Raw genomic sequence first — 27739 nt, forward strand, 5'->3', positions numbered from 1 at the left:
AGCCCAGGCACTGAGCATGCTGCCGAAGACCCAGTCCGACCGGATGTCGACCTCTGGGGTCTCTAAACTGGCACTAACCGGCACCTCAGAGCCGAAACAACTGTCAATACCAAAGAAGACCTCGGAGCCCAAATGGCCTTCAGCACCCAGTCGACATCCAAAGCAGACTCCAAGGACCAGGAGCTGCCAATTCTTCAACACCTTCAGGAGTAGCTGGACTCATAACAGCTAAGAATGTTCAGTCATCCCCTGATGGAGAAAAATCACTGCAAAGTCTCCACCACAGATGCAGGAGACTCTCCCTCATAAGAGGAAGTTGACTTTTGAGGATCCACTAGCTGTGCAACCCCCTCCACTTCCAAAGCTCAGAAAGCTTCAAGCAGGGGCACCAGTCTGCTTCCCACCGGGGCCCGCCTCCTTTCTCGAAAGGGCTACACATTCCTCTTACGGGGAGGGAAGCTCTTAGATTGTTATGACACTCCCTAGGACACTGAACCCTGGGATGATTATTGGGTTGTTCGTCTTGGGGGCAACAACCCGACTATTACTCTGTCAGACCTTCCCCTCCCAACTATACCACCCCCTACAACAAGGTAATCCACAGTGTGGCCACTTTCACAAGGTGGAGCTATGCACCATTCCAGAAGAGGAGGACTGTCTGATGGAAACTCTGTCCCTCACCCAGCGTGCCACACAATCTTTACCTATGGTTAAGGGAATGCTTAAGCCTATGCAAGAGGGCTTCAAATATTGAGCCACGGCCAACATTGTAATTCTGAGGGTTGACAGAATAAACAAGCCCTCACCCGCTGACCCCCTTCCTACATTACAAGCCAGCTCCCACCAGACTCATTGGTGGTGTTCTCCCTTCCCCCGGTCACATAACTGTTGGAGGACAGCTGCAGGGGATCCTTCCACAATGGTGAAAACATCCCCTTAGACCAACGGGATGGCCACTGTTGAGCGGAGTTGCTGCATGGAGCTCATTGACCCACCACCAAACATTCCCTCCCACAAACATTTCCTTTTACCACAACACAAGAGGCTCCTCCAGGAGGAGGCAGACACACCTTTGCTCAAGGATGCCTTAGAGCTAGTGCTGCCCTAACAACATCGCAAAGAGGTATACTCACTGTACTTTTTAATGCCTAAGAAAGACCGGTCCTTGAGGCCCATAGTGGACCTCAGACCCCTTAACAAGTCCATCCTGCCAGAACATTTCCCCATGATCAAGCTCCAGGACGTCACACCACTATTGCTGCAAGGCGACTTAATGACCACCCTCAACTTGAAGGAGGCCTATTTCTGCATCCCAATCCATCCTGCACATCGCCGCTACCTCAGATTCATGAGAAGTGGACAGCACTTGCAATTCATAGTCCTGCCACAAGTGTTCAACAAATGCTTGCAGTTGTAGCCGCTCATCTCTGTAGAAGCGGCATCCATATCTTCTCATTCTGTGAGACTGGCTGATAAAAAGTGTAAGCAAGCAGCAGTGTCTGGCTCACTCACAGATGACCTTAGATCTCCTCCATGGTCTGGGTTTCACCATCAATGTTGGCAAATGCCACCTCAACCCTTACAAACAAAACCCTTTCGAGGGGCAATATTAAACTCAGTCACCAGGAAAGCTTATCCCAGTCCTGCACAAGTCCAAGCCTTTCAGTTATTGCTGCCTCTTTTTCAGACAAATCGTCAGAGAACAGTGATGCACCCCCTTGTCATGACAGCCTCTTGCATCTCCATCGTTCCCCATGCCCACTTACACATGCGTCTACTCCAAGAATGCCTAGCAGCACAGTGGTCACAAGTGGAGGGTCTATAGGAAGATCTAGTGTTGATTTAGGCCAAGACCCAGCGCTGTGTGCAGAGGTGGAACAGCAACAATATGTTGCGGGGCAGGCCATTTCTAAACCCAGTCACCAAAGTGACCATCACCATGGACGGCTCTCTCATATGCTGAGGGTACATCTACAGGATTAAACAACTGTTCAGGGTTTGAGGACACCGATTCGACAGACCTGCCACATAAACTATCTGGAGTTGCTGGTAGTTCAATTGACTCTGAAGGCAAAAACAGGGGGGCACGGACTCCTCCCAGGATATTTGGCTTTGGGCAATCCACGACAAAGTACACCTACTAGAGAAGTATCTTCCAGTAGCAGACAACGACTCCGCAGATCGTCTCAGCAGGATGTACCAACGAGTCCACAGGTGGGCATCCCAAAGTCCTGCTCCCCTACTTCCAACGCTGGTGGTTTTCCCGTGACATAGATCTTTATGCAACTGATCACAACATCAAATGGCCAAGCTTCAACACCAAGTATTCACACGCACAGTCCATAGGCAATACACTATGGATGAACTGGTCAGCGATATTTGCCTACACTTTCTCACCTCTGCCACTCCTTCCATACATGATTCGGCAGACCTCTTTCACCTCGTTCTAGTGGCTTAAGCAGGAGCCAGGCAGTAGAGGTTCACAACCTTCCTTGAGTTGTCTGCAGTTCCTCATGAGAAGCTCCTCAACAGACTGGGCCTTCTCACTCAATACCAGGGCACTCCAACCTGAGGATTTTGGTTTCTGGGGTCCTAAAGTTTGTTTAACTCAATTTACCTCATAAACAAGGAACATCATAGGGATCCGAAACCAGGCCGCCCTCCACTCACACAGTTACTCAACAAAAAGGCCTGATTGCGACTAACACACAGAAAACATTTATATTATTAGTTCACTGGGTATCAACTATACTTCCTGGGTAAGGCTATGCTTATATTATTTCAGTCATGAAATATGTGTGACTTTTATTTTCAAATAAAACGTTCACCCATAGACATGTCCTAATATTCCTAAGGATTAAGGATGATACTGGCACACTGGTCATGAGAAATGTGAAAAAATTAGAGGTGGGTCAGAAAGTGCCTCATGTAAGAAACCACCTCAGAGCTGCTGGTAGGTACTCACAAAGCACCTCTTGAATTATAATGCACTGAAATATGTAATTAAGGCGACGTGGGGTCAAGACAAGGCCGATTCATGCACCTCCAAGATGCTGAAGCTTTAGTTTACACACGGCGGGGGGGGGGGGGGGGCGAGGAGTTACTGTGTCATACTGTGCATTGCTGGTCACCCTACTTGCAGAGTACCCTGGCCTAAGAAGTGAATGGGATGCAGTTGTAGGGCAGGGATATACTAATTAGCAGTGGGAAGGGGCGATGAGGCATGTGAAGACAGTGTCCAGGAACCAGAGAATTGTTTGTTCACTTATTTTCATGAAACACACCGTACACCTGTGTGGTTGAACCACATGTTCCCGGGAATAGAATCCAGTGCCCCTCACGGATAGCGGATTTCCAACACATGATTTGGTCCTGTCCGGAAACAGTAGGTTACTGGCAGGGTTCAAGTCGGGGTACCACGCGGGTGGACGGCTTCCCCCCCACTTATTTTACCGGGAGCTCTGTGCAGAGTAGGAAAATTATTCAGGTTATTACTGACAAGTAATCGAAGCTTTACCACTTAATTCTATTTCATTCAGAACGCTGCTCTTGCGCTGGCTTCTTTGATGCAATCGCATTTAAGGGGTGAGCGAGGGGAGGCAATGAGTCTGATGGTGAAAGCCACCTTTCGTGACATCACTTCCTGTTGTGACATCAGAGTCCCCCCACTTCTTTTTTTAGGACTTGTGCCCTGGTTACTGGGAGGAAGCAGTGGGGACCATGACTGAGGGAACGAACAAACTACTTATGCGGACCCCTGAGCAATGTCTCTTGGGACTTCAACCAAGCACGAAAAAAACGAACAATGTGTCGAAATTCCTAGCCATGGCGTATACTCTAATCAAACAGAGTATAGCCATGGCCTGAAAGTCCCTGGAGTTGCTCAACCAACAGTGGCTAAAGATCTCCATAAATGCGGACAGCTGAGACGGATGCGTGGAATAAACTATGTGCGGAGGGTCTTGGAGGCCTCCAGCAGACCCATGGGACAATTATCGGACAACACTCAAGTCCAGAACAGTTGAACAACCGCCCTGAAGTGAGACCGGGGAAAAACTTGCATCGTGATACCTAGACCTCGCCTGGGACACTACATACAATGCCACACAAACCACTTATGCCAGGCGATGTGGAGGTGTGCTGTCCACACTCTAAATCTACCCTCTGTGTGGCTCAACATGTGCTGTCCACACTCTAAATCTACCCTCTGTGTGGCTCAACATGTTTGCCATAGAGAAAGCACACCCAAATGATACACCCACGATATGGGACTATTGTCTACCAGGATAGGGATGAGTGTGTGGAGGGGGGGGGGGCACCCAGAAAGGATTGAGCATGAGTTTGCAGCAGTGACTTAAAACCCAGTTTAATCAGTGGCGTTAACAGTAGCCCCTGCAGCATGGGTTGACCCTGATCTGGTACTGTGCATGGGCGGCCGAGAGCTTCTGACTGGGTCCACGTACTTTTCAGGGGTGACCCCTCAAGTTTTGTTACGCCACTGGGTTTAATAATTATGTTTCCGCGGATGAGGGTTAGTTTTAGTAGCTTTCCCATCTCATTCTGGGATTTTGTTTGAATGTTTAATATGCTGAATGCTCTTGTTATCTGTACGCAACTCTGTTATGTTCATATATGAAATACAGTAAGATATTGGGGGAACTATAGAACTCCTAGTATTCTTCCCGCACTCAGACTCCGTAGCAGAAAGAGCACTTCACATGCTAGATGTAAAGAGAGCCCTCATGTAATAGACTGATAGGACAAAATCATTTTGTAAAATGCAATAGCTATTTGTTGCCTACTCTAAACAACATTTTAAAAGCAGGGGTAGGTCAGTGGCTAGTCAAGAGCATTCGCACATGCTATGCCAAGGCCACATTCTACATACCAAAAAAGTAGCCTCCATGACTTGTCTGGGAAACATCACAAATGCTGACATCTTTAAGGCAGCTACCTAGTCGACACCTCACACATTCGCCAAACATTACTGTGCGGATGTCCTAGCACTAAAGCAGGCTTGAGTCAGCCAGGCTGTACTGAGTTCACTTTTTGAATCACATGCAAGATCTTCTGAATAGCCACAGCTTTTTCTTGGCGCCAACCCTCCTCCAAGGAAGCCTTCGGATGTTGCTGATATTATTTTTTCTTTACCTTATTTCTCTCATTCCTTTCTTCCACTTTGCATGGCCATCATTGTGCATCTTCATGCTCCATCTCTATCCTCGCCCTATGTGAGAAAACAATTTAACTATGGAGTTGATGCCCATGCGCATTACCAGTCATACAAGGAGTCCCTACAGCATGACTCGAAAGACTTTGAAGAAAAACAAGTTGTACGCATTAGATGGCAGGAGTATGCAGACCATGTGAATCTATAACACTGCATGCCGCAAACAGATGCTTACAGGGTAAGTCATATTTTCCATATCTCATAAGGCCCAATATCCTTGCGCCCACTTGTGAGCTTTTTTCTGCTCTTGGTGGCTCCAGTAAGCTTGCCCTTCCCTTATCAGCTGGATGCTCCACTTCTCCAGTCTTGGACCGAGTAAAAGAGAATGATGCGCTCTCTTGGTCAACATTGTTGTGATAGTAATCATGGAAATGACTCCCCTATAAAGAAGAACAGTAAACGCAGGACAAGCCAGCCTTCGATGGTGTCTAATGAAGTCGGTTAATTTCAGTGTTTATTTTAATGTAGAATTATACCTTTTCAGATGCACATTTTTGGGCTATTATCCAAAACATACTGCACAGCTGTATGAGAAAAAACATTTGCAACTGATCAAAGGTAATTTCCGCGTAGGTATGTTGCGCAAAGGTGTTCTGGCTCCCTGTCCATACCTATGTACAGACTTTCCATGATTATGTTGATTGTGATGCCATTTGAGCAGGCATCTGTCTCCATAACAAGCATTGCACAATGTGTAAGAAAGAGTTCACAGTAGGTACATAGGGTACTTATTGCAGGTGGGGACACAGTGTTTGATCCACTGAAGGTAATTCAGAAGACAATGACAGGATATTTGGGCAAAGTCTCCTTTAGTCGCCCGCCCCCACACATTTTCATGGTTGTGTAGAAAGGCTCAACAGTGCTCATTATTTTATAACTTTTCATAAACTATTTGTGATACGAATAGGGAGTGCAGCAGTTTGAACTATGCGGATAATACACAACCAGGTGTGTAACAGTTAGACAAATCTCAACAATTGCAGTTTAAAAAATCATATGAACACCAGTGAGGCATGGTTAGGCCAACGACATATAGTCAACATGTTAAATAGTGGTTCAATAACAAACAGCGCAAGCACAAACAAAACTGATCGAATTTAGGAATGCTCGGCTGGCAGCAGCATTATCTGTAGTGTTTTGAGGCTACAGTAGAACTGCAGTCTCTTTTATGCTGCTGCTTGCATGTCACTTATTTTCACTAAACCACTCTCTGATTAAGTTGCAGACTTTTTAATAATTTTTTTATTTTCTGACAGTAGAAAGGTCTGACATGGTTTTAAAGTGCTATTATCACTATTAAACTCCTAAATTGCAGTCACCCCAAAAACAGATTTCAGAATGTATGTTTTAGCTCATCATCTTTTAACCATCAATCACAATTTAGCCTGATATCTCTAAAAACAAGAATGTTAAATCTGTATTTCAACCCTGTGAATAACATTTTTTACAGTGTATTGTCTCTTCTGAATGGCAGACAAAAACAGTTAAATCTGAATCTTCCATTGGTCCATCCAACTGCTTTTCATACCAGTGATAACGATTTATTTTATTTAAGAATGTTGCCAAAATAAATACTGCTCCTTTATGAATTTGAGACCGGTTGATAGAAGAGATATAAATCACAGAAATGGTACATTCAAGTGTTAACCTTTGGCACTTTCTTATATGGAGTAGTCAATGAACTGGGAATCTGTCAGGTTGCCAGATAAATAATTTTATCAACATTGCACTGAACAGTAAACAGAAGTTCCCCTGAAAATGCATGTACCTTTAACATGACTTGTTTATCTTTTCGCTGATGATTCTCAGAGACCCAACTAACAAAACCAATGCCATGGTTTTCAGGTTTTTATTAGAATGGTTTAACTGATTTAGATAATGAAGTATCCAAATCCAAGCAGCACAATAACCACACCAGCTTGTCTTGCTGCAGCATTAGTTTGTCCCGCAAACTAACTGAAGGACAATGAATGACTTTGGGCTTCAGTACCAAAACAAGAACCCATCATTATACCAGGTATTGTTTGCATTTCTGCATCAAAAGTTTTTGGTTGAGTTCTATGACGTCTGTGACAAAACAATCCATCTCTACAAAATCTCCACCAATAATGTTGATGGCGTCTTTTTGGCTCCCTGGACATTGATTCTGTACCCAGTCGCTGAGGCATGGTAATTTGGATCTCGTCAACTTCTTCAGGGATCCGAATGGGTGCTTCAGTATATACCACAGATTTTCAGTGAGGTTGATACCGGCAACAAAAAACCCACCTGTTTATAGAACAAGATAAAAATTATCATTAAGAGGCAGGAGAGACTTGTTTCAATTTCAACAATAAGTACTTCAAATCAAAGACAGTTGCCCTACCAGGCTGTTTGGGCTTTCCTACTGACACGACCATGGGCAGATATGAAGAGGTCAATGCAGAAGCAGAAGAATCGAACATTACTAGAAAGGTTGGGCTGGGTGGTGTGCAAGCTATCTAGTTGAATTTCATTTAGCCCGATTGGGACTTGATGTTTTAATTTGCCACCACTGAAGGGAATCTTTGATAGGACTGAGTATTATGCTGAAAAGAGACATCCTTGAATGGACGGAGTGAAGGTTAATATTTCAGGCTTTGTATATCAGCTGCAGAGGAGGCTTCGAGATAGACTGGTTTGTTATATGCGTACTGATGTAGGAAAAGGTATTGATTGGCTATAGATACCCCTAGGGTATCCATGTAAAGTTTTATATCAGGGGGGGAACATTGGGCATGGAGAACCCCAAATTTCACTCTGACATGGGTGTTTTAAAAAAATATAAAAATGTCATCCATTTTCTGTTTTCAAGGAGAGAGGAAAATAATTTGAGCATTACGTGAGGCATGCCAAAGTCTGTTACACTGGTGTTGAGGAATACTTGGCGCCTATTGAGTCAAAGGCCACCAAGAGAAGATCCTGGAGGCAGCAGTCTCCCTTATCAGTAATACAGCAGGCATCAATCACAGCATCCAGGGCAGAAAACAGAACAGTAGGCGTATAACAGGTTATGTCTGTCAGTGTAATTTTGGAGCGAAATCATTACTTCTTTTTCTGGGGTCCAGCTTAGAAAAGAACATTATGTTAAAATTATGAGATTAAAGAGGGCAAGGTCATCAGGTTCCAGGTTGTGCTTTTTAAGGAGGGGAGACTGTTTCAGTTTATGGTATGCTGAGAAGGTTGACGTATAAAGTATGGTGATAATCAGGATGGCTAGGAAAGAGTTCAACTGCAGTTGAAATGACAGTGCAATGAAGGCACTAGCCGATAGGTAGTATTCACATCTCTCTTTTTTATGTGTATGTGTTTACTGTTTGCAAAAAAGGAACGCGAGTGAAAGTTTATTGTCCTGTTGGCACAGTAACTTTTTTGTTGTATGTTGAACGTTGTTAGTCCTTGTCACATATAAGTTTGTGTTCACTGCACCATTCACTGTCTCTTTTTTTGGGTTTCGGACACGTTTACGTTAAAGCTAGGTGGCACCGATGATGAGAACAGGGCCATCCTGGTGAGTACCAACCAGGGGTCCCATTGGTGGTGCGCCCGTGAGGTGCTACCTAGCTATTCACACATTTTTTCGTCATCCTTTTTGGTGAATGTGAGTCCTGTGTTGTTCTTAATGTTTTGATCAGAGTTGGGCTGCCTTTTATTATGGCAATAGACTGGGACATCGTAACAATCTCTAGAGTTAGAGGTGTGCTGGGGTGAATATTTGACGTACCAGTGATGTTCACAGATTTGTAATTAAATTGCCTTGAGAACTAGGACATTTGGTGTTCTGATGTCAATTTCTGGGATCCCTACAATTATCTGGGTATCATTAGCATAGGATTGAAATAAGTGATAACTTTGGGTTACGCTCAACAGAGCTCTAATTTATATGCTAAGTAAGGCATGAGAAGAGGAGAAACGTGAGGAAAGCCATAGAATACTTCTGAAAATTATAGTATAAAAGTCTTCTGTCCCTAAAAAATATATCTAACTTAAATAGGGGTAATATCTGTTGCATCTACAAACGGGAAGGCGAGGAGATTTCTGGTACAGTATACCGTCTCCGCAAATCTTGAACCGCTAACCGGCCACACTAACTATGGCAGATTCTCAGTGGAGTCTGTATGTAGACACTGGGAGCATGCGCTCAAATGAGCAAGTACACTCACCTACTCGATGGTGGCATGCTTCATCACTGAAGTCTGTGGTCGACATGTTTCACACCTTAATTGTGTCGAGAGACGATCACTCGTCATTTCATCAGGACCTATATATTGGCATACGTAATCTTCTGTAAGCTCCGGATAAAAGGACGGGGGTAGGTTAATACGCCGCAGTTCCACAAAGCACAAATGCCTATTTGATGTGAGGCATGCCCTCGTGTTCAAACGGGTCTGTTCCATCAAATTGGAGGGTCCATGTTTCGAACTTTTAGCACACATGCAATGACGTGTGTATCTTCTAACAAATGTAATGAATGGTAATTGCCACATTACCCAACGGGATGTGAGAACCCAGACACACACTCCCCCTTACAGATTGCCTATGGATATATAAAGTTGTTATTTTCAAATGGTCTTGGTTTACCCACTAAAAATGAAATAGCAGACAGAAAAACTTTCAGAAGATGTAAATGTCCAGTGTACTTGGATGAATATGTCAGAGGGTGGATCTCTTTATGAGGGATTCTTTTGTTGCACACTTTAATCTGTATTTTGGTTCGGTAATCTGGTTTTACCTTTACAGCTTGCAAATTTCTCTAATAAGACGGGAGAAGTGCAATACCTACTGTGATACATCCTTACTAGATTCCACTTTGGAATGTCTGATGTCAAAAAGAATGTTGATTTTTGAACTACCCTCAGTTGCTCTTGGTGGCTGAGGTGTTGTTGGAAAATGAAATGAAATGAAAAATAAATGTATAAAGTGTGGTACAGTTACCTGAAGGTGTCCAGGCGCTAGCTCATCAGGTGAAAATTGCCGGACGGTCTTCATACAAAATTAGAGATTGAAAAGCCACGTCCTTAACGCATTCCTGAAGGCCAACAAGTGAGTTTCATCTTTTAACTTCTGAGGAAACAAGTTCCAGAGTCTGGTTGTACCGACCAGAAAGCCTTCCACCCCAGGAACTTTTTCTGAACCTGGGGATTACCAGATCGTGAGCTGAGCGAAGATGGCGAGCTGGAGGGTATAGCTGAAAATTCTATTTAAAAAAGACAGGTCGTATGTCGTGAGTTGCTTTGAATGCTATACCGAGAGCCTTAAACTCGATCAGTCTCTTCACTGGTAACCAGTGTAACTCTTTAAGTGCCGCTGAGGCAGATTTGTGTTTAGGAATGCACAATCTGCAACTTGGTCAGACATTTCTTCCGGAGGTTGATGAAAAGACCGTTGCAATAGTCGGCTCTGGATAGGCTGAGAGCGGAGACCACTAACTTCCGCAAATAAACAGGAATAAATGGAAGGATCTTTTCAAGTAATTTTAGTGTGTAGAAATATACAGATGTGACATGGTTTACGTGGCCTTCAAAGGAAAGCATGAAGTCAAAAGTGACTCCCCAAGTTCTCTACTTTATTTGTTGGAATAGGCAGTGAGCCCAGCTCCGAAGGCCACAAAGCAGGGAACCTGAAATTAGTGTGGCTGACAAAGAGTAGGACTTCGGTTTTATTGGAATTTTATTTCAGACAATTAGTGGCCATCCAGTCCTCAAGCTGGCGAAGACCGATATAGAACTGTGCTGCTGTGTCTGAAAACGAGCCTGTCACTGAAACCACAATCTGGGTATCATTGGCATAAGAAATTGCAGCTAAACCCTGAGATCCGATTAGCCTTGTCAGAGGGGCAACGTAAATATTAAAGAGGGTGGGGCTCAATGAAGATCCCTGTGGGACTTCACATGGCAGTGTGAAATTAGGCGACTTGAATTCTGAAAGAGCCATGTACTGTTCCCGGCCCCTCGGGAAAGAACTAAGTAAAGCAAGAGCCTTTCCTTTGATGCCTATCCTCCCAGGACTTCCAGTAATTTTTGATGATTAACAGTGTCGAATGCGGCAGAGAGGTCTAGCAGCACAAGTGCTGCATTACGCCCTGCATCGACTGTCTGCCTAATCTGTTTGGACGCTGAAATCAGTGCCAGTTCAGTACTATGATGTTTTTTAAAGCCAAACTGAGTGGCATCCAAAACGGCATGTTTCTCAATATAGTCCGATATTACCACATTCATGGCTTGTTCAACCATTTTTGCAGGCTGGGGAATCTTAAGATTGGGCGGTAATTATTGGGATCTGCCCAGTCTAGATTTGCTTTCTTTAGGAGATGGAGAACAAATGCCAGTTTCCAGTTGGTGGGGAATGTGCCTGAGGAAAACATTCGGTTGAAGATGGGAGACAGATGAAAAGCAAATACTTCTGGTGGAAGATTTGGAGGAGGGGGGGGGGGGGGTTAGGGAGACCAGGATCCAATGGGGTGCCAGATTTAGTAGACAAAAGGAGTTTAATGACCTAGTCAGAGGTCAGTGAAGGAAAGAAGGATAATTCGGGGGGGGGGGGGAGGGGTGTCACTAATATCTGGGGTAGCTGAGGAGATGTCCATTTCCACACTGGAAGTGACTGGTGTACCAGAAGAGCCACTTGAGTGAAAGAACTAGAAAAGCCACTATAAACTGCGTTAACTTTGTCTTGAAAGAAAGTGGCTAATGAGTTACAGAAAGTCTGGCTTGTTGGTGTGTCTGTAATTTCGGGGTATTTAGCCAGCCTTTTTACTGTGTATAAAAAGTGTAGGAGGGTGGATACCGGACTATGGTTACCCCAGATTTTTTGCCTTGTGTTTAGCTGGTTTTCGACTTAGTTGGCCTTGGACCCTGCTAATTAGGGCCCCAGGCTATCTGCTCTCCCTTTAAAATGGCCTCCATGTACCCTAGGTACATAACTAATTGGATATTGGGTCACCTTATCAGCCCCTGTACAGTGTACTATAGGTACCCAGGGCATGGGTGCATCCAAGGCCTACCAGGGGCTGCAGCATATCTTTTGCCACCCCTGGCTGGCCATCCAATCTGACAAAACTGGCTGCTCACTCAGCCGGGGCAAGGTCGTGTAATCACCCCTTGCTTAGATATAGTATACCTATATCTAAACCTATATCTGGACACATATACACCTATAAGTCACTCCTATGGCAGGCCTTAACAATCCTGGAGGCAGAGTGCTTGGTTTTATGTGAGAAAGTGCTCTAGCATGAGCTGAGCCTGTCTGCAGCTTTCGGACCCATGTCCTTATAGCTGTTCTGGGATATTGCCATACCATATACTCTTAAGTGCATTATAATTCTTGTGGTTATTGCTAACTTTGGTTTAGCTTTATCAAAACATGTCGTGTAAGGTGTCATACACTTTGGAATACTACCCCCTCGCCAGTTCTGGCGACGGGGGTAGTAGTTCACCCTTCTAGAGGGCTAAGATATGTGGGTAACAGTAAATGCGGTTAAAACTAACCAGAGCCTCAGCATCACAAAATAGATGCTGCTGCCACAGACACAAGTCTGGCCTCCTGCTGCTGACCGAAACTTGGCAGGGGAGGTCTGGACAAATGGTATCCTGTCACAGGGAGGTGTTACACCACCCCAGACAGGAGATAGTGGATTGAGGCAGGCAGGGCGAGTGAAACTAGACACTGCCTGGGGCGCACAAGGCTCCCCATGCATAGCCCAGATCAAATCGGTGCTGGGGCACTCCAGCCCCAGCTCTGGCGCGAAACTGGACAAAGGGAAAGGGGTGTAACCACCCCCTTCTTGGGTCCCACCCATAGGAGGGACCTAGCAGGTAATCCAGCCCCTTGATTTGGAATAAAGGTAGGAGCTGTGTCCATAGACTTTAGATAATCCTGACTGAAACTTTGAAACGAAACTCTGGACCCTTTGACATCCCACTTGACGTGGAAGACTGAAGAATCTCCCTTGTGGTCAAGGAGTGACCACCCTGTGCAAACAGGCACCATCCAGCGCCCAACCGTTTGCTTTGTTGCAGCTCCCGCCGGAGCTCGAGCGACAGAGATCGACAAGAACCGGATTCCCAGACATCCAACAGCCCGATCCACAGCAAAGCTGAGACCCGTGGAGGCGACGTGAGACGTGGGACCGGCCATCTTGTAAAGACTGCGAAGTGCTGACCGTGCAACTCCTGAAGCACCCTCGAAGCTGTGCATTGGGTTTTGAGAAGCCCCTGCCCCGAGCAGCGTGTGCACTGAAGATCCCCCTCCACACTCACCGAGTGCTGCGTGGGGCCCTTTTGCATTTTCCTGCTCGACGCGTCTGTCCGGTCACTTGCCCGTTGGCTAGTGGCCTCTACGACGATGAATCTTTGAAACTAGTCTGCTAGTCTGATTGCTCCAGACTGGCCCTCGCTCCCCTGAAAAGGAGCCACCGCTCTGACCTTGCTGGTCCGAGTAAGAAGCGATCTTAAGATCCTGCGTGGGTTGCCTTTGCCAAGGCCTGTTGACTCCAATCCGGAAGCCGATACCGCCGACAGCGAGAGCCTTCGTGGGTGAGTCCGTGGTCCAGTCCTGGTCATCGTCGATGCCCCCGAGTCCACGTGGCAGCGGAGACAAGCTTCACGACAACCACCTGATTGCGCCCGACATCTCCTGGTTCCTTCCTGGTTCCATCCTGGTTACTGGCTAGTGACCCAGACTCTGTCCCCTCTGCTTTCAGGTACTCTACATCTTCGATCCACCCTTGGGTCCAACCGGACTCTTCTCTCCTGGCCGCCTGCAGCATCTTCATCTCCAGGCTCCATAGAACTCCACGACGAAACCCAACACACTTTGACACCTATGCACCCGCTTCCTGTGGGTGAGGTAACGATCAAACACTGGTGCTCCTGTAGTGGTTTACACCTCTAGTGTCCTAGTTTAAAGTGGCTTAATTCTATTCCAGTCGGAAGACTTCCAAAACAGTAACTTTGAAACGTTTACGCACCATTGACTTTGCATTGGTGCATGCGTGTGCTTTTAGCGCTGCACCCGAATCCCGCAGGCTACTCCCGTCCTAACCTCAGTTAGTCCAGTGTAATCCCAGCGATTCCCAAGGCCCTATGCCTTACCATTGTTCGTGAAGTGGTTCTTATACCACTTATTTAGTATATGGTTTGAGTGGCCACCGGCCCTATCCATAATTGTGCAACTTGTGTATGTTTAACTGTGCTTTTGTTTAAACGATTGTGCCTCTGGACTCAAAGAGTACAGAGTATTATTCTAGTAATAAATACATATATTTTTATAATATATAACTTGTGTGGCGTCTTTTCATTTGATATTACAGGATTGCATATGGTAAAACAGCTGGCTTCACATGCCCTCTTGAGTTAAGCCTAAGACTGCTTAGTCCATGCTACCCCTAGGATAGCTTGTCTATAAGGTTGACTTTACAACCACCACCATCAGGGTTGTTTGGACTCATACAAGGTGCTCACTAGAATAGTGAACATCATACATCAGGTCAACTTCTCACAAAAAGTTATTTTGAAGAGTTTTTATGCAGTTATAGCTGTAGTAAAATAACGAGTTTTCTCCTCATACACAGATTTTTTATAATCAAGCAAGGCTTGTTTGTAGACAGTTCTGTCATTGATATCATAACAAGATCTCCACTTCCTTTCAAGGCGGCGACATTTTTGTTTTTGAAGTCTGAGAGGTTCAGAGTACCAGGGTTCATTGTGTCTTGACCTATGATTGGTAATGAGTTTAACAGGTAAAACATGATCAATTGAACTGCTGAGCCACTCCTCAAAGGCAATGGCTGCCATATTCAGATTTGTTATAAACTTGGGTGGATTCTGGGCCAGAGAGCTTTTGAGAGTTTCAATTGCAATCTTGTTCCAAGGCTAGACCCTTCTGGGCTGATTGTTTCTCAACTTCTCTAACTGAGGGTTGTGGAAGGAGAGAGAGAGAGAGAGAACATAACAGCTTTATGATCCGACCAAATGAGCGTTCGAGACGGAAGACATTGTAAAAACGTATTCTTTGAAAATAATCCATCAAGCAAGTGTCCCCCAGAGTGCGTTGTGCCAGTCACCTGCTGGATGAGTCCTAGGCTGTTCATAATATCAATAAAATGTACTGCGTCTCTGTCTGATGGGTCTTCAAGGTGAAGGTTGAAGTGACCCAGAAGTGTAAAGTCTGACGACTGGGAAATCACATCCAAGGATTGACCTATGGTGTTTAAAAAATCTGCCCGGGGGCCAGGAGGTCGATAAAATAAAAGGGTGTCAAAAGTGTAATGATTGTCCATTGTGATCTTGAATAGTAGGGATTCCATAGTTGGCACATTATTTTGGGAGATGAAAGTCCCCTTCCACATACTTCCAAATATTACGGCCAGCCCCCTGCCCCTTATTACCACCGGGTCTTGTTTAAACATTGTATACCGAGCTGGGACAGCCACTGCTATAGTCTGGGTCTGAAAAGGCCTCCACCCACGTTTCAATAATGAAGGATAGATCAACAGCATGGGCCTCATCAAACATAGGCGTGTTTACAAATGGAGCATGCATTGATTAAAGTACCTAGGACTGTCCTATTCCTACGAAGCCCTTTTGGGACACGATTTGAAATGAATGACACCCTATGTGGGTTAGTGGGGCAGATAAAAATGCAATCTTGGCACTGGAAAGGTACAGCAGACGAGTAAGCGCCAAGACTAAGGGGCCAATTAAGATGGCGGGCGGTTCGCCCACCCCAGGCCGGCGGTAGCCACAGCCGGTCCGGCGGGGTGAACCGCCCGCCATCCACACCAGAAAGACCCCCTGCCATATTATGATGGCTGGAGGGTCCGTGGTGGACGGAAAGACCGTCCACCGCTATTCCACCGGTCGACTCGTCGATCGGGCGGAAAACACCTTTAATATGGTGGCGTGTCTGCAAGACACCACCATCCATATTAGGTTGTACGCGGAAAGCAGCCTTTCCATGGCGGCAACGGTATGCGGTCTTTGCCTTTGGGGGCATGTTGCTTACTTCTGTTGTTGAAATCCCACAGCTGGACCCTGGTTTAAATAATCTTTGATGCAGAGTGGGGGCTAAAACTGGCAGCGTGCCTGGCACTGGGCAAGGGCCAGGGCCAGGTGCAGACAGGCAAAGACAAGCTTGCCTTTGTCGTGCTTTTATCTCTCCTGCGGCTCAACATCTAGACCGGAGACACTCTCCTGAGTGCTTCCTGGTCTAACGGAAGTGCTGCAGACTAAGCCGCCCCCGTTACCTGCCCTGCGAGGTGCAAGTGCTTCTGGTGGTAGGTAAGATTTCATTAAAATCTTCTAAAATTATTAAACTGTAAAAAACTCATTTAAAATTCACACAGATTCCATTTCAATTACAATGTGCAAATAGCCAAAGGGATCATGAAATTGATTATTAAAATAGCGGCCCACAGATGTCCCTCGATATAGAGTAACAAAACACTTAACAGACGTGGCATCTAGCTTAATCACAGGATGCGAGCTAATTTAATAAAGCATCCTCTTCTTCTACCCAAGTCTTTAGTCTTCAGTCTAGGTAACCATCTCATTACAACCATCCTCTTAAATTCAGTATGTTCTTGATGGGGATCTTTTATCTGTGTGGCTGGGAAAGGTTTGATAACACCACCAATGTGGTAATAAAATTAGCCATGTTTGGAGATGAGTATTTGTTCCTCTGCTGAATGCACACATATCTCTATGAGGGACAGGTATATTGCTCACCAGTTAATTGAGGATTGTGTTGTCAAGGAAGAGTTGTAATGTCTAACAAAGGACTGTAAAGTATTGTACCACTACCAACAGTGGTGGGCCTTGACGCAGTGGTTCAACTCAGGCCACTGATCTTAGATTGCAATAAGAAATTTTGAATAATTTTAACATTATGAGGGATGACGTCTCCATGGTCAGGGAAAGAACATCAGAGTTATAAAGACATGAGAGTGACAAACAAAACGTGTTGCCCCATAATAAGTGGAGGACCTTGTAGCTGGGGAAATTGGGGCACTTAAGCATAAACTATTTGACATGGAAAATGAACGAGGTGAAAACACTGTTAAAAGATGGTTTGCCTGAGAGTGGCCACAAGGACCCCTGAGACCAGAACTCAACAAATTGATGACTGACACTGAGCCCAGAGAAAACTGGCAGCGCCCCCTCTCCAGCCCAACCAATACCAGTTATGTAGCTACTCAGCCCGACACCTGGCACACCAGTAATCAAAGCTAATAAATTCTGAGGCATGCCCTCTTCACATCGATAGCGCCTGCATTAAAACTACCAAGAGGATTGTAAACGTGTTGCACTGCATTTGTTACAGGCATCATAGTATTACCCGAAAGTGACAAAGTAGGTAAAACTGGAAATGGAGGAATAGATTCCCATCCTGATATTATGAAACAAGATAAGACTGCAGGACTGTACCATTGCACATCCTTCTCATCAACCACAGCAGAGCCAAGGTAAATGTCCACTTCTCTTCAGGATGGGCTTATTAGACCTATCGGATAATCGTTCCGTGTGTACTACTCAGCGGAACCTTGGGAAGAAAGAACTGTGGGTCAGATCATTACTTTTAATAAAATAAAATTAAAATGCATATGAAGACCACAGTAACTGTACTGCATAAAGGAGAAATTGCTATGCACAGGATCCTACAGCTAAAGTTGTGTTGTACCTGGGCGACCACTATGTTTCTTTTTCTCCAAATAGCGGATGAGAGCCTCTGTCCGAGTCGTGTTACCCCACCAGTAGGGAATTGGAGGCCACAGCTCCTTATGCTTCTCTGCAATGCAATCTTCATAGGAGATAATGACCTGGTAGCCTTTCTGCCACATGTTCTGCAAACTGGGATTTTCCTGAAATTAAAAATGAATATTAATTGTACTGAACGTTCAGTTTGCTTTTTAAGATCACTTATTTATTTAAAAGTCTGAATGTTTTGAATACAGACAGGTACATATTTTGTAAATGTGTAATCTTATATATGACCATTATGTTTTTTAAATAGAACTGACGACTAAAAGTGATTAAAGAGAGCCTTTGTGTAAGGATAAATAAGTCCATGTTTTTTTACTGTTTTTCTAAAAGGAAAATTAATTAAAATACACAAATTTGCTGATATTCAACATTTAATGTGTACACACACCCTTCTGATGTAGTGGCTTCTCTCCCATTTTGGATTCTGTTCAGTGATTGGTACCTGCACAGGTGCAAATCACTAATTCTCTCTCACTGGCTCTCTCAAAATGCAGGACATTCAAATGGTTGATACAGTATTAACATACCCATACAGTATAATTCTAAATATCTAAACCTATATGCATATGAATTTTCATGTATGGCATTTATGGAAATATATCCCTTAAACAGAGAGTTCATAATTTGTTTCTGTGTGTAAATTTCACTATCTGCTTGGGCGTAACTTGTTTCTAAGATGAAAGTTGTGATGTAATCAAGACATTTTGTGTGTTGCAGATATCTGGTGATGGAACATAATATGAATAATTGTCCTGCATTGTGATGTCTAATATTGGCCATATAAACATTATTATTATTTTATTAGTTTATTGGCAGTTCAAAATAGGCAATATATATATATATATATCTATCTATCTCAGGATTGCGTAGATATATAGCATGAACTATTGCATCAAGATAACAACAATTTAAGAACAGAGGCATCCAGTCAAGTGTTAAAAGTGCAAACATCAATTAGCAGAAAGGTTAGAGTAGTAACAGGTCGTGAGCGGGACTGCGGGCTGAAATCGGAAGATCCACTAGTGGCGTTGTGACGTGTCATATGGACATTGGTAGTGTGTGGCCAGCAGGGGGTTGTGAGTGGAGGAGTTGTGAATGGGCTGTGCCAGAGGCCTCCGGGTTTTGTGCAGTGTCTGCTTTACGAGAGGATAGCCAAGTAAGGAAGAGACTCCAAATGTCTTTAGGCCTGGACGCTTGGGGCAGAAGTTCCCAATATGTGTTTAGTTGATCTTGGCAAAATGTGACATCTAAAACCCAGAGTTTAATAGTGGGCAGGTTTGGTTGGCCCCAGTGCATGACAATCCGGCGTTTGGCCAGCAGGAGCAGCATGGACAAAAGCCTGCGACGCCCTGGTGTCACATCTTGTACGTCTCCCAGAAGAAATAATTTAGGGGACGGGAATTGTTGTGTGTGAAGGATCTCGTTGATAGAGCTGAGAATCTTGGTCCAATTGTGTTCCACTCCGGGACATCCCCAAGCCATATGTAGGGAGGAGGCAACTGGAGCCGCGCATCTCCAGCAGTTCGCTTCGGGACGGAGGCCCATCCGTTTGAGCTGCACAGGTGTTCTATATACACAATGCAAATATTTAAAAATGTATGAGGCGGAGCTTTTAGTTGGGAGATAACATCTTTAACTGGCCGCCTCCAAATTTCCATTGCGTTTCTGTGAGCGGGTCAGCTAGATCTTCGTACCAACGCCACCAATGCCTGTGGCTGTATAACCGGTGAGGAACGTCGCATGGTGCTGTAAAATTTGGTCATTAGCTTGTCTGGGGATGTGTTTGTCAGTATCAGTTCTAGGGCTGGCAGCAGGGGGGGCTGTTTCAGGAATGTATTGTGAAGCGTGCAGCAAGTTCACTTAATGGAATAGTATAGTAGCATATCAGAAAAGTTAGTGGTGTCTCCTGGCGGAGGTGTGGGTTGAGGTAGAAAAGAGTCTCTCGGGTACAGGTCCCCAAAAGTCTCCCACCCTAAGTCTTGTGTGCGTGCAGTCTGACCCCTATCCTCCATGGCAGGGATCTGTGGGTTGTGTGCCATGCCCATCTCAGAGTGTCCGGCGTGTGTATAATGGTTTGGTGTCGTTTATGGGATTGATACAGGGCAACTGTTAGTGGTATTGGGATGGCGATATCATTTTCTACAGCTGCGTGTGGTTGAAATGGGGATGGAAAAATCCAGTGTGTAGAAATTGCGCCTGTGCACAGTATGCATAAAGCGCCAAGTCCGGAGCTCCGAGTCTGCCCTGTGCTAGTGGCAGTGTGAGTATTTCCCACGCTATGCGGGGTTGCTTCCCGGCCCAGACCAGGGATATCATCAAGGAGCGTAATGTTTTCAAAAATGATTGCGTAAGTTGTAAGGGTATATTGATGAAAAGGTATAAACATTTAGGAAGCACAATCATCTTAGCTATGGCTATACGGCCTGCTAGAGATATGGACAGCCTAGACCAGATAGCTATTTTCCCTACCAACCAGGCCACAGTTCGACCAAAGTTAGCGTTCCATAGTTCCTGAGTGTCGGTGCTGAGCCAGATCCCAAGATACTGTACGGGGCCATCTGCCCATTGAATAGGGTAGTCGGGCTCAAACACGGGAAAATTAGGAGTGAGTGGGAGTAAGCTGGATTTAGACCAGTTAATGTGAACCCTGGAGAGCCAGCCAAACAGAGTATGCTCACGTAGGACTGGATTAAGATTATCATTCGGGTCGCGAATATAGAGGGCGATGTCGTCGGCATATTGTCATATAATGATGTCTCTCAGCCGGATGTCAATGCCTTTTGTTTTATGGTGTTGTCTGATTCGAGCTGCTAGGGGTTCCATCGCAATGGCAAAAAATAAGGGTGAAAGGGGGCAGCCCTGTCTAGTGCTGCGTGTAATTTCAAATGGAGGCAAGATCATTAATTGGCTAGGAGTCTCGCGGCTGGCTCTGAATACAATAATTTGATCTGTGCAATGAATTTGGGGTTGAGGCCTAGTCGAGTTAGGATAGCGAAAAGATAGGACCATTATAGCGAATCGAATGCCTTGGTGGTATCTAAGAATGGCCATATAATGTAATGTAATGTAATGTAAACATTATTGCTGTCACAAATCGACTACAGTACAGTCTGGGGCTTTGGCCAAGCATCATGGCGGCCTGAATGTGTGCCCTAAGAGCTTCTGTGGCAGCACAAGTAAACACTGGAAAATCCTGAAGTAGACACTTAAGTTGTGTGAACCAATAGACGGATAGTAACAGTGGAAGTGATTCCCAACCCATCTGTATATTGATTATCTCCCCGTAACTTCAAGTTGACAGCTCTGTTTTGGCCCAGGGAATGATACCTCCCATTTACTCCAGCTCACTTTATGTGATGGACTTTGGAGGCAGAAAGTCCTGACTGCGGTGGGTCCTGGAGCTATGCACGAGATGAGACTATGGACAGCACCTAAGCCAAGAAGGGAAAAAGACTGTGAAGCAGTTTTGTTATCACAAGAAATAGTTAATCCGGTCTGACATCCTATCTATTAAAAATTTTAGTGTATTACATACTCAACTTTGTCCAGAACAGGAAGCAGATTTAGGATGTATTTCATACGATATGATAAAGTGATCTCAGAACAGAGAAAAAACGTTGAAGCACCTATAGAGTACAAAGACATACAGAGAGCCAGGAGGTATATGACAAAGGAGAAAACCCTCTCTATATGGTGGTATCAAGTTAGAGTTGTATGCAACATACGCTGATGTCCTAGTTGGCTGTATTTGGGAAACAAACAAAAAGCAAGTCAGGATTTTGCCTCCCACAATAAGGGAAGCCTTATGGTGTGATATAATTATACTTAAAAACAGCAAAGACCTCCAGAAGTCTAGTGCCTACAAACTGCTAATAATTATGAACATTGATACCAAACTGCTTACTAAAGTAGTAGTAGTAGCTAGACTCTGAAGGCTAGTTAGGACAGTGATTCAAGCTGACTATTATGGCTTCCTACCGTACAGAAATGCTAAACTATATTTAAGAGAAATATACCAGGTTATGGATTCCTTAGAGATTACACTGTGTCCACTTTAGATATCAAAAGGCCTTTGGTCCTGTAAAATGTTTTTCTTTCAAATGAAATCCCATAAGCTGGTGGAAGGGAAAAGATTTCTAAGGAGCTGGAACTAGGCAGAGACACCCAACAATGAGGGCTTATGTCATTCCTGGGCATGAAAACCCTCACTGGTAGACTAAAGAGAAACCTAACATCATGGGGGTTCATGACCAGCACAAACACACACACACACACACACACGTATACGGACGACTTACCTGAAAAATCTGGATGAGTACGCCCTCCACCTCCTCAGGGAGATGGACTTTTCAGGACTAGTGTCATAGCCTTACAACTAACTGGGGCAAATCCACATTATTTCTCTGGAGGATTGCAGGCAAGGATAAAATACTGACTTCCAGATTTGGGTCTGCAGTGAAAACTAGATACTTTCTGATATCTATGTATTCGGATATTCCATCTTGAAAAGGATATCATTCTATAAAAAATACAGTATTTTAGAAAGGTTCTGAAGGTTGATTATCTTTGGAATTACTATGCGTCTCTCAGTAATTCGACAAGGGGGCAAATGGTGTGAAAGGGTAGAACGGGTGATCTGCTCCCTACCAACCAACATCACAGCTCGACTGCCACCCCTGGTATGGAAAAGCCAGGGTCTCCCCTTAAACAACCACCAGGGTTTGAGAAACAGTGGCATGAAATAACACAGGCAACAGCAGGCAAAACAATGCAGTGAAGCCAGCCCTACAGGGCCCGCACTTGCCATTCTATGTGGCTGATGCCCAAAATACCTGGCCAGCTAGCCCGCCAGAAGACACATGAATGCTTCCGCTTCAAATAAAGATCTAGGAGAGGACATAGGTAGTTTGGGCATCCCCAGAAGGAGATGGAGGAGAGCTAGAGAATTGCCCAAGAGCAATGTCTATCGGCGGCCTTTGATACGGTCTCACACCCCGTATTAATTGGCCGCCTAGCAGAATCAGGACTAACAGGAACCGCTTTCAAGTGGCTGAAAAACTTCCTAAGCCATAGGAAACAAGTCACCATATTAGGAAATTTCTGCTCAGATGAAAAAACTTTAAAAACAGGAGTACCACAGGGCTCAAGCTTGAGCCCCGTTCTCTTCAATCTTTACATGTCCCCTTTGATTGAACTCATCACATCATTCAACATCAGTACAATATCCTACGCGGATGATACCCAACTCATCCTGGTATTGGACAACAACTCAACCAAAGCAGAAGCAAATCTGAGAGACTGTCTCACTGCAACCTTCGAATGGATGAGAACCCACCACCTTAAATGCAACTCAGGAAAAACTGAAATCCTCCCCTTTGGCCAGAACAACCTTTTTTCCCCTGACAACTGGTGGCCCCAAGACGCCGAAGTCCCACCCAATACCATCACATCGGCCCGCAACCTCGGGATAAGGTTTGATGAAGCCCTGTCCTTCAAACAGCAAGCAGGTGCTGTGGCAGGTTCCTGCTTCAACATCATTAGAGGCCTTAGAAGGTTCTTTGACCTCCTCCCTCTGACAGCTAGAAAAGCAGTAGCGGTGGCCCTCATCACATCCCGGCTAGATTACTGCAACAGCATCTATGCGGGCTCCAACAAAGCTGTTTTGCATAAATTGCAGATGGTTCAGAACGCGGCTGCCCGCCTAGTGCTAAAACTACCCAGAAAATCATCTGCCTCCAAAGCACTTAAAACCCTGCATTGGTTACCCATCCACAAGAGAGTATTATTTAAAATACTACTCATCACTTTCAGAGCCTACCACCAGTCGGGTCCTACATACCTGTCTCAAAGGTTTGGAAGATATACACCCTCCAGGTCACTTAGATCATCGAACCTTAACCTATTAGCCGTCCCCAAATTCAGATTAACCACAAAAGGTGGAAAATCCATCGGAGTGCTAGGAGCCAGAGCCTGGAACAAGCTCCCACCCCAAATGCGTCTGATCCATTCAGAGAACCTGTTTCGAAAAGCCCTTAAAACATGGATTTTCAAGGCCACTGACACACTATGTCTAGCGTTAATTTAATTTCACTCCCTGTCTCTGACTTAAATACTCCTCCCTTACCTTTTGGCAGCTCTCCCTCTTTCTCATTCTCTTCTGTGACACGTTATGACTAGCGCCAAGATGCTCCATGGAGTGTAAGCTGCGCTTTATAAAAGCCAATTCATTCATTCATTCATTCATGTTGCTGCAAATTCTTGCAGTCTTTTGAAGGACCTTCTATTTCAGCTGTGGGATTTTACTTCCACCATCAATAAGCTCAGAATCCTGGATAGCTTGTATTTTTGGGATGATTCAGAAAGGGATAAGTTTGTTAGGCCTTGGCAGAAATGTTAATGCCATGCTAGTAGTTAAGGAAGTAGATGCTATACTCTAAATGAGGAGATATCAGTTTCTTCCATGATCTTACAAGGTGACACTCAGTTACTGTAATCACATTATGAGAAGCAAATATGACATCAAATGAGTGTCCTGCTGTGTGAGTGATTCCAGATATTAGATACACTAATTCAAGGAAGAAGAGTAGATGTTTACATGCTTGGTTTATCAAACTGCTTGTTGAACTCTCCAAAAAGACACAGATTCAAGCGTTTTAAAGTAGTATCAACTGTGAAGTCCAAGATGTGTTTTGTGAATTCTGGATTGCAGAGCGGTTATTGTAGATCTAATAGTGACTGGGTGTGAGTGTCTGAAAGGTTTCAGCACTCCGTCCATCATCTCCTTGTGTTTGCTTTGTTCACCATTAGTTGGCAGGGTATGCCCTGACATGGGTCCCTTGCTCACTTTGCCACTGGATTCAAGCTAGCCTGGCTAATGAGGAGGGTTACCCCGAAACCGGTCCCAGGATGCTTGTTTCCGGTCCAGGGAAGACCTGGCATGGGAGTTCGGGCAGGACTGTTCCCATGAGGAACAGGGTCCAGACTGATTTGCATATGGCTGGGACTGAACTGGGGTGGCGAAATGAGCTAAAGAAAGATGATGGATTCAACTCAGATCTAACAGTGACTGGGGGTGAGTGTCTGAAAAGTTTTAGCGCTCCGTCCACATTCTCCTTGTGTTTGCTTTGATCAGGAGGGAAGCACAACTCAAAGGTGGTAGTGGGGAGCATTGAACAAACAACAGTATAGTCTGAGTAGCTGGTACTCAATCCAATTGGAATGAAGTGCCTCTTTGTTAATGATGGAGCGGGGTTATCGCGAAAATAAAACCTGCTGGGACTGAACCCTTAGTAACATTTACTAATCGTGTGCAGTGAAAATTATGCGGAAAAAGGTCTAACATGAGGGAAAATACTTCTGCATGGCAAATAATGTGGAATAAAAACGTTAAATTGATGAAAAACGAGCATGGAGAAGATGGCGGAATATTACTCTCTCCTTCAAATCCTGGGTGCCTGCCAAAATGTGTATGAAAGAACAATGGGACAACAGAGGGAAGCTTCCTCCGCAGAGGTGCGAATGGCACGAAAGATATACAAAGTTTGCAACTTTGTCCAAGTACAGGAAGAGAAGTGACGGTGGCTCGAATTTGTATTTCATGGGGTGGAAGTTTATGTCATTTATTAAACAAAACAATGGGACATTTAGTAAGGCTGTCATGCTGAAAGTGTATACACCCCCTTCCTTAACCAATCAAATGTGAAGAAAACCTTTAGCTGGATACATCTGTGGGTTGGACATTTGGGTTTTAGGGTATAATTGAGGTGCCTGGTGGGAGGGGTTTGGAGACTGACTCTTGAGACTGTTGGGAGATCATCGTCAGTATTGCTGTTCTGTTTCCTGTCTACTGATTCTTGACTTAGTCTTTGCCTCTTCAAATCTTCTTGAGGGGGCCTTTCTGCTCTCATGGCCAGAGTGGCCATAGAGTAGATTTCTTATTCTTATTGGGTTAGTATAGACTGAAATCTGATTTTGAATAATCATTTGCAAATGTAATTTGTCTCTGAATCTTATGTCTCTTCCCCTGTCCACTCCTTTATGCATTGTCATTGATGTGAATTTGTCATTTTCTCTTCTGATATAGTTCTCAATCTATGATTCATGCTGTATGATGTACAAAAAAGTATTAATTTCACATTATTTAGATAAACATTATACATTTATGATAATAAATGACATATATAGAGTATTAATTTGCCAAATGTAATCAACCATATAAAGATTGCATCACCAATTTTGGTTTATTAGCGATGAGAGTACAATATTGGAACTTGATACGTTTGGTATAGTCTTTAGAAATACACTAACCCAGCCTTAAGGGACTTGTTGGGTCATGGAAATTGGGCCTAGTCTTTAAGAAAATTTCTAGTTCTGAATCGCTGGCTCACGTTAACAATGGCTTGCCCTTTCTCTCAACCCATCTGGCTCACACAAGGCACCCATGAGGGATGCCCGCTCTCCCCTTTCATATTAGGTCTTATGATGGAACCATTAGTAGTAAGGATACAAGCCAACGCCCAGATTTCGGGTGTGCCAGTTGATGTCATTGAGCATAAGTTTGCCTTATTTGCCGATAACATCCTCTGCTTTGTTACGAACCCCAGTACCACGATCTCAGCCCCAATAGAGGAGTTGAATGCCTTCTCTCAGGTGTCGGGCTTCAAAGTTAACTTCACTAAGTCACTTAGTATGGGAGTTGCTGATCCTCACCATAACCTAGCAGGCCCCATTAGACAGGCAGGCTTTCAGTGGGAGATGTCAGCCATCCCCTATTTAGGGATCTATTTGCCATCTCAAACAAAGGATTTATATGCTTGCAATGTGCTCCCCTCTCTCACGGCTCTTTTTGAAGACTTGTATCGCTGGGGGAAGCTAGATGTCTCGTGGTTAGGTAGATTTAACAGCCTGAAAAAGAAATTTCTGCCCAAATTATTATGCGTTCTTCAAACTCTCCTGCTTGCCCTCTCTCCTTCAGTACGTAAGCAAATTTGGGTGAGAATGCTGGCTTTTGTATGGGTGGTAATTCTCAGAGAGTTGCATGGGCAACATTGAGCAAGACGGTCTAGGATTGTGGGTTGGGGTTCCTGGACATTTTTACTTCTGTCTTGGCGGCACAACTCCACCCCTCCTTGGCCTGGAATCATAACCCCGACAAGAAATTGTGGATTCAAGATGAGCAGGTGTTTTCCCCTTCCCCCTGACGGGTTTATTGTAGCTATCATTGTCTTTCCCAGTACAGCCCCCCCCCCTCCCCCCTACATTGTTGCCTTTGACATGGTTTCTCTTGTCCTACTGGGGAGAGGTGCGCCAACGTAGGGCATTCCCGACTTACCCGTTCCGCTTGACCGATCTGGAGCACAATCCTGTTTTCGCACCATTCGCAACTCATCCCACTTCCTTTAGCTGGAATTGGAATCAGGGGCGTTTCCCCATCCGGGGTGATGTTTTTGACAATGGAGATTCGCGTTTGAGGGATTACTTGACAAAACCCATTTACGTCTATTATGTCTACGTGATGCCGCACCGAAAGAGTCCCTCTAGCAGAGAGCGGCTCGGTCGCAGACCTGTATTTGTTATAAAGAAAATGCCTATAAGATACCGACTTGTTGGTACCTAACATCTATTCGTTTGCCCAAGATGTTTGCGTGTACTGATCTATGTTGGAAGGGATGCAGTGAGAGGGGAACCTTTTTACATATTTGTTGGCCATGTCCTGTGATTCAGTCTTTCT

General features: G+C 44.7%; 1 protein-coding gene across 1 annotated transcript in view; it reads right to left on the reverse strand.

The window, feature by feature from the left end:
• Positions 1-6923: 6923 nt before the first annotated feature.
• Positions 6924-27739, reverse strand: part of PLCXD1 (phosphatidylinositol specific phospholipase C X domain containing 1) — a 134859-nt gene continuing 114043 nt past the window's right edge. Inside the window, exons 6-7 of the mRNA XM_078658220.1 lie at positions 17927-18107; positions 6924-7498 (exon numbers count right to left, since the gene is read on the reverse strand). Of these exons, the coding sequence (XP_078514346.1) occupies positions 7239-7498; positions 17927-18107 (441 nt within the window). The 3' untranslated portion in view covers positions 6924-7238. The remainder of the gene's footprint in view (positions 7499-17926; positions 18108-27739) is intronic.

The sequence above is a fragment of the Lissotriton helveticus genome, chromosome 8 (assembly GCF_964261635.1).
Source record: "Lissotriton helveticus chromosome 8, aLisHel1.1, whole genome shotgun sequence".
NCBI lineage: Eukaryota > Metazoa > Chordata > Amphibia > Caudata > Salamandridae > Lissotriton > Lissotriton helveticus.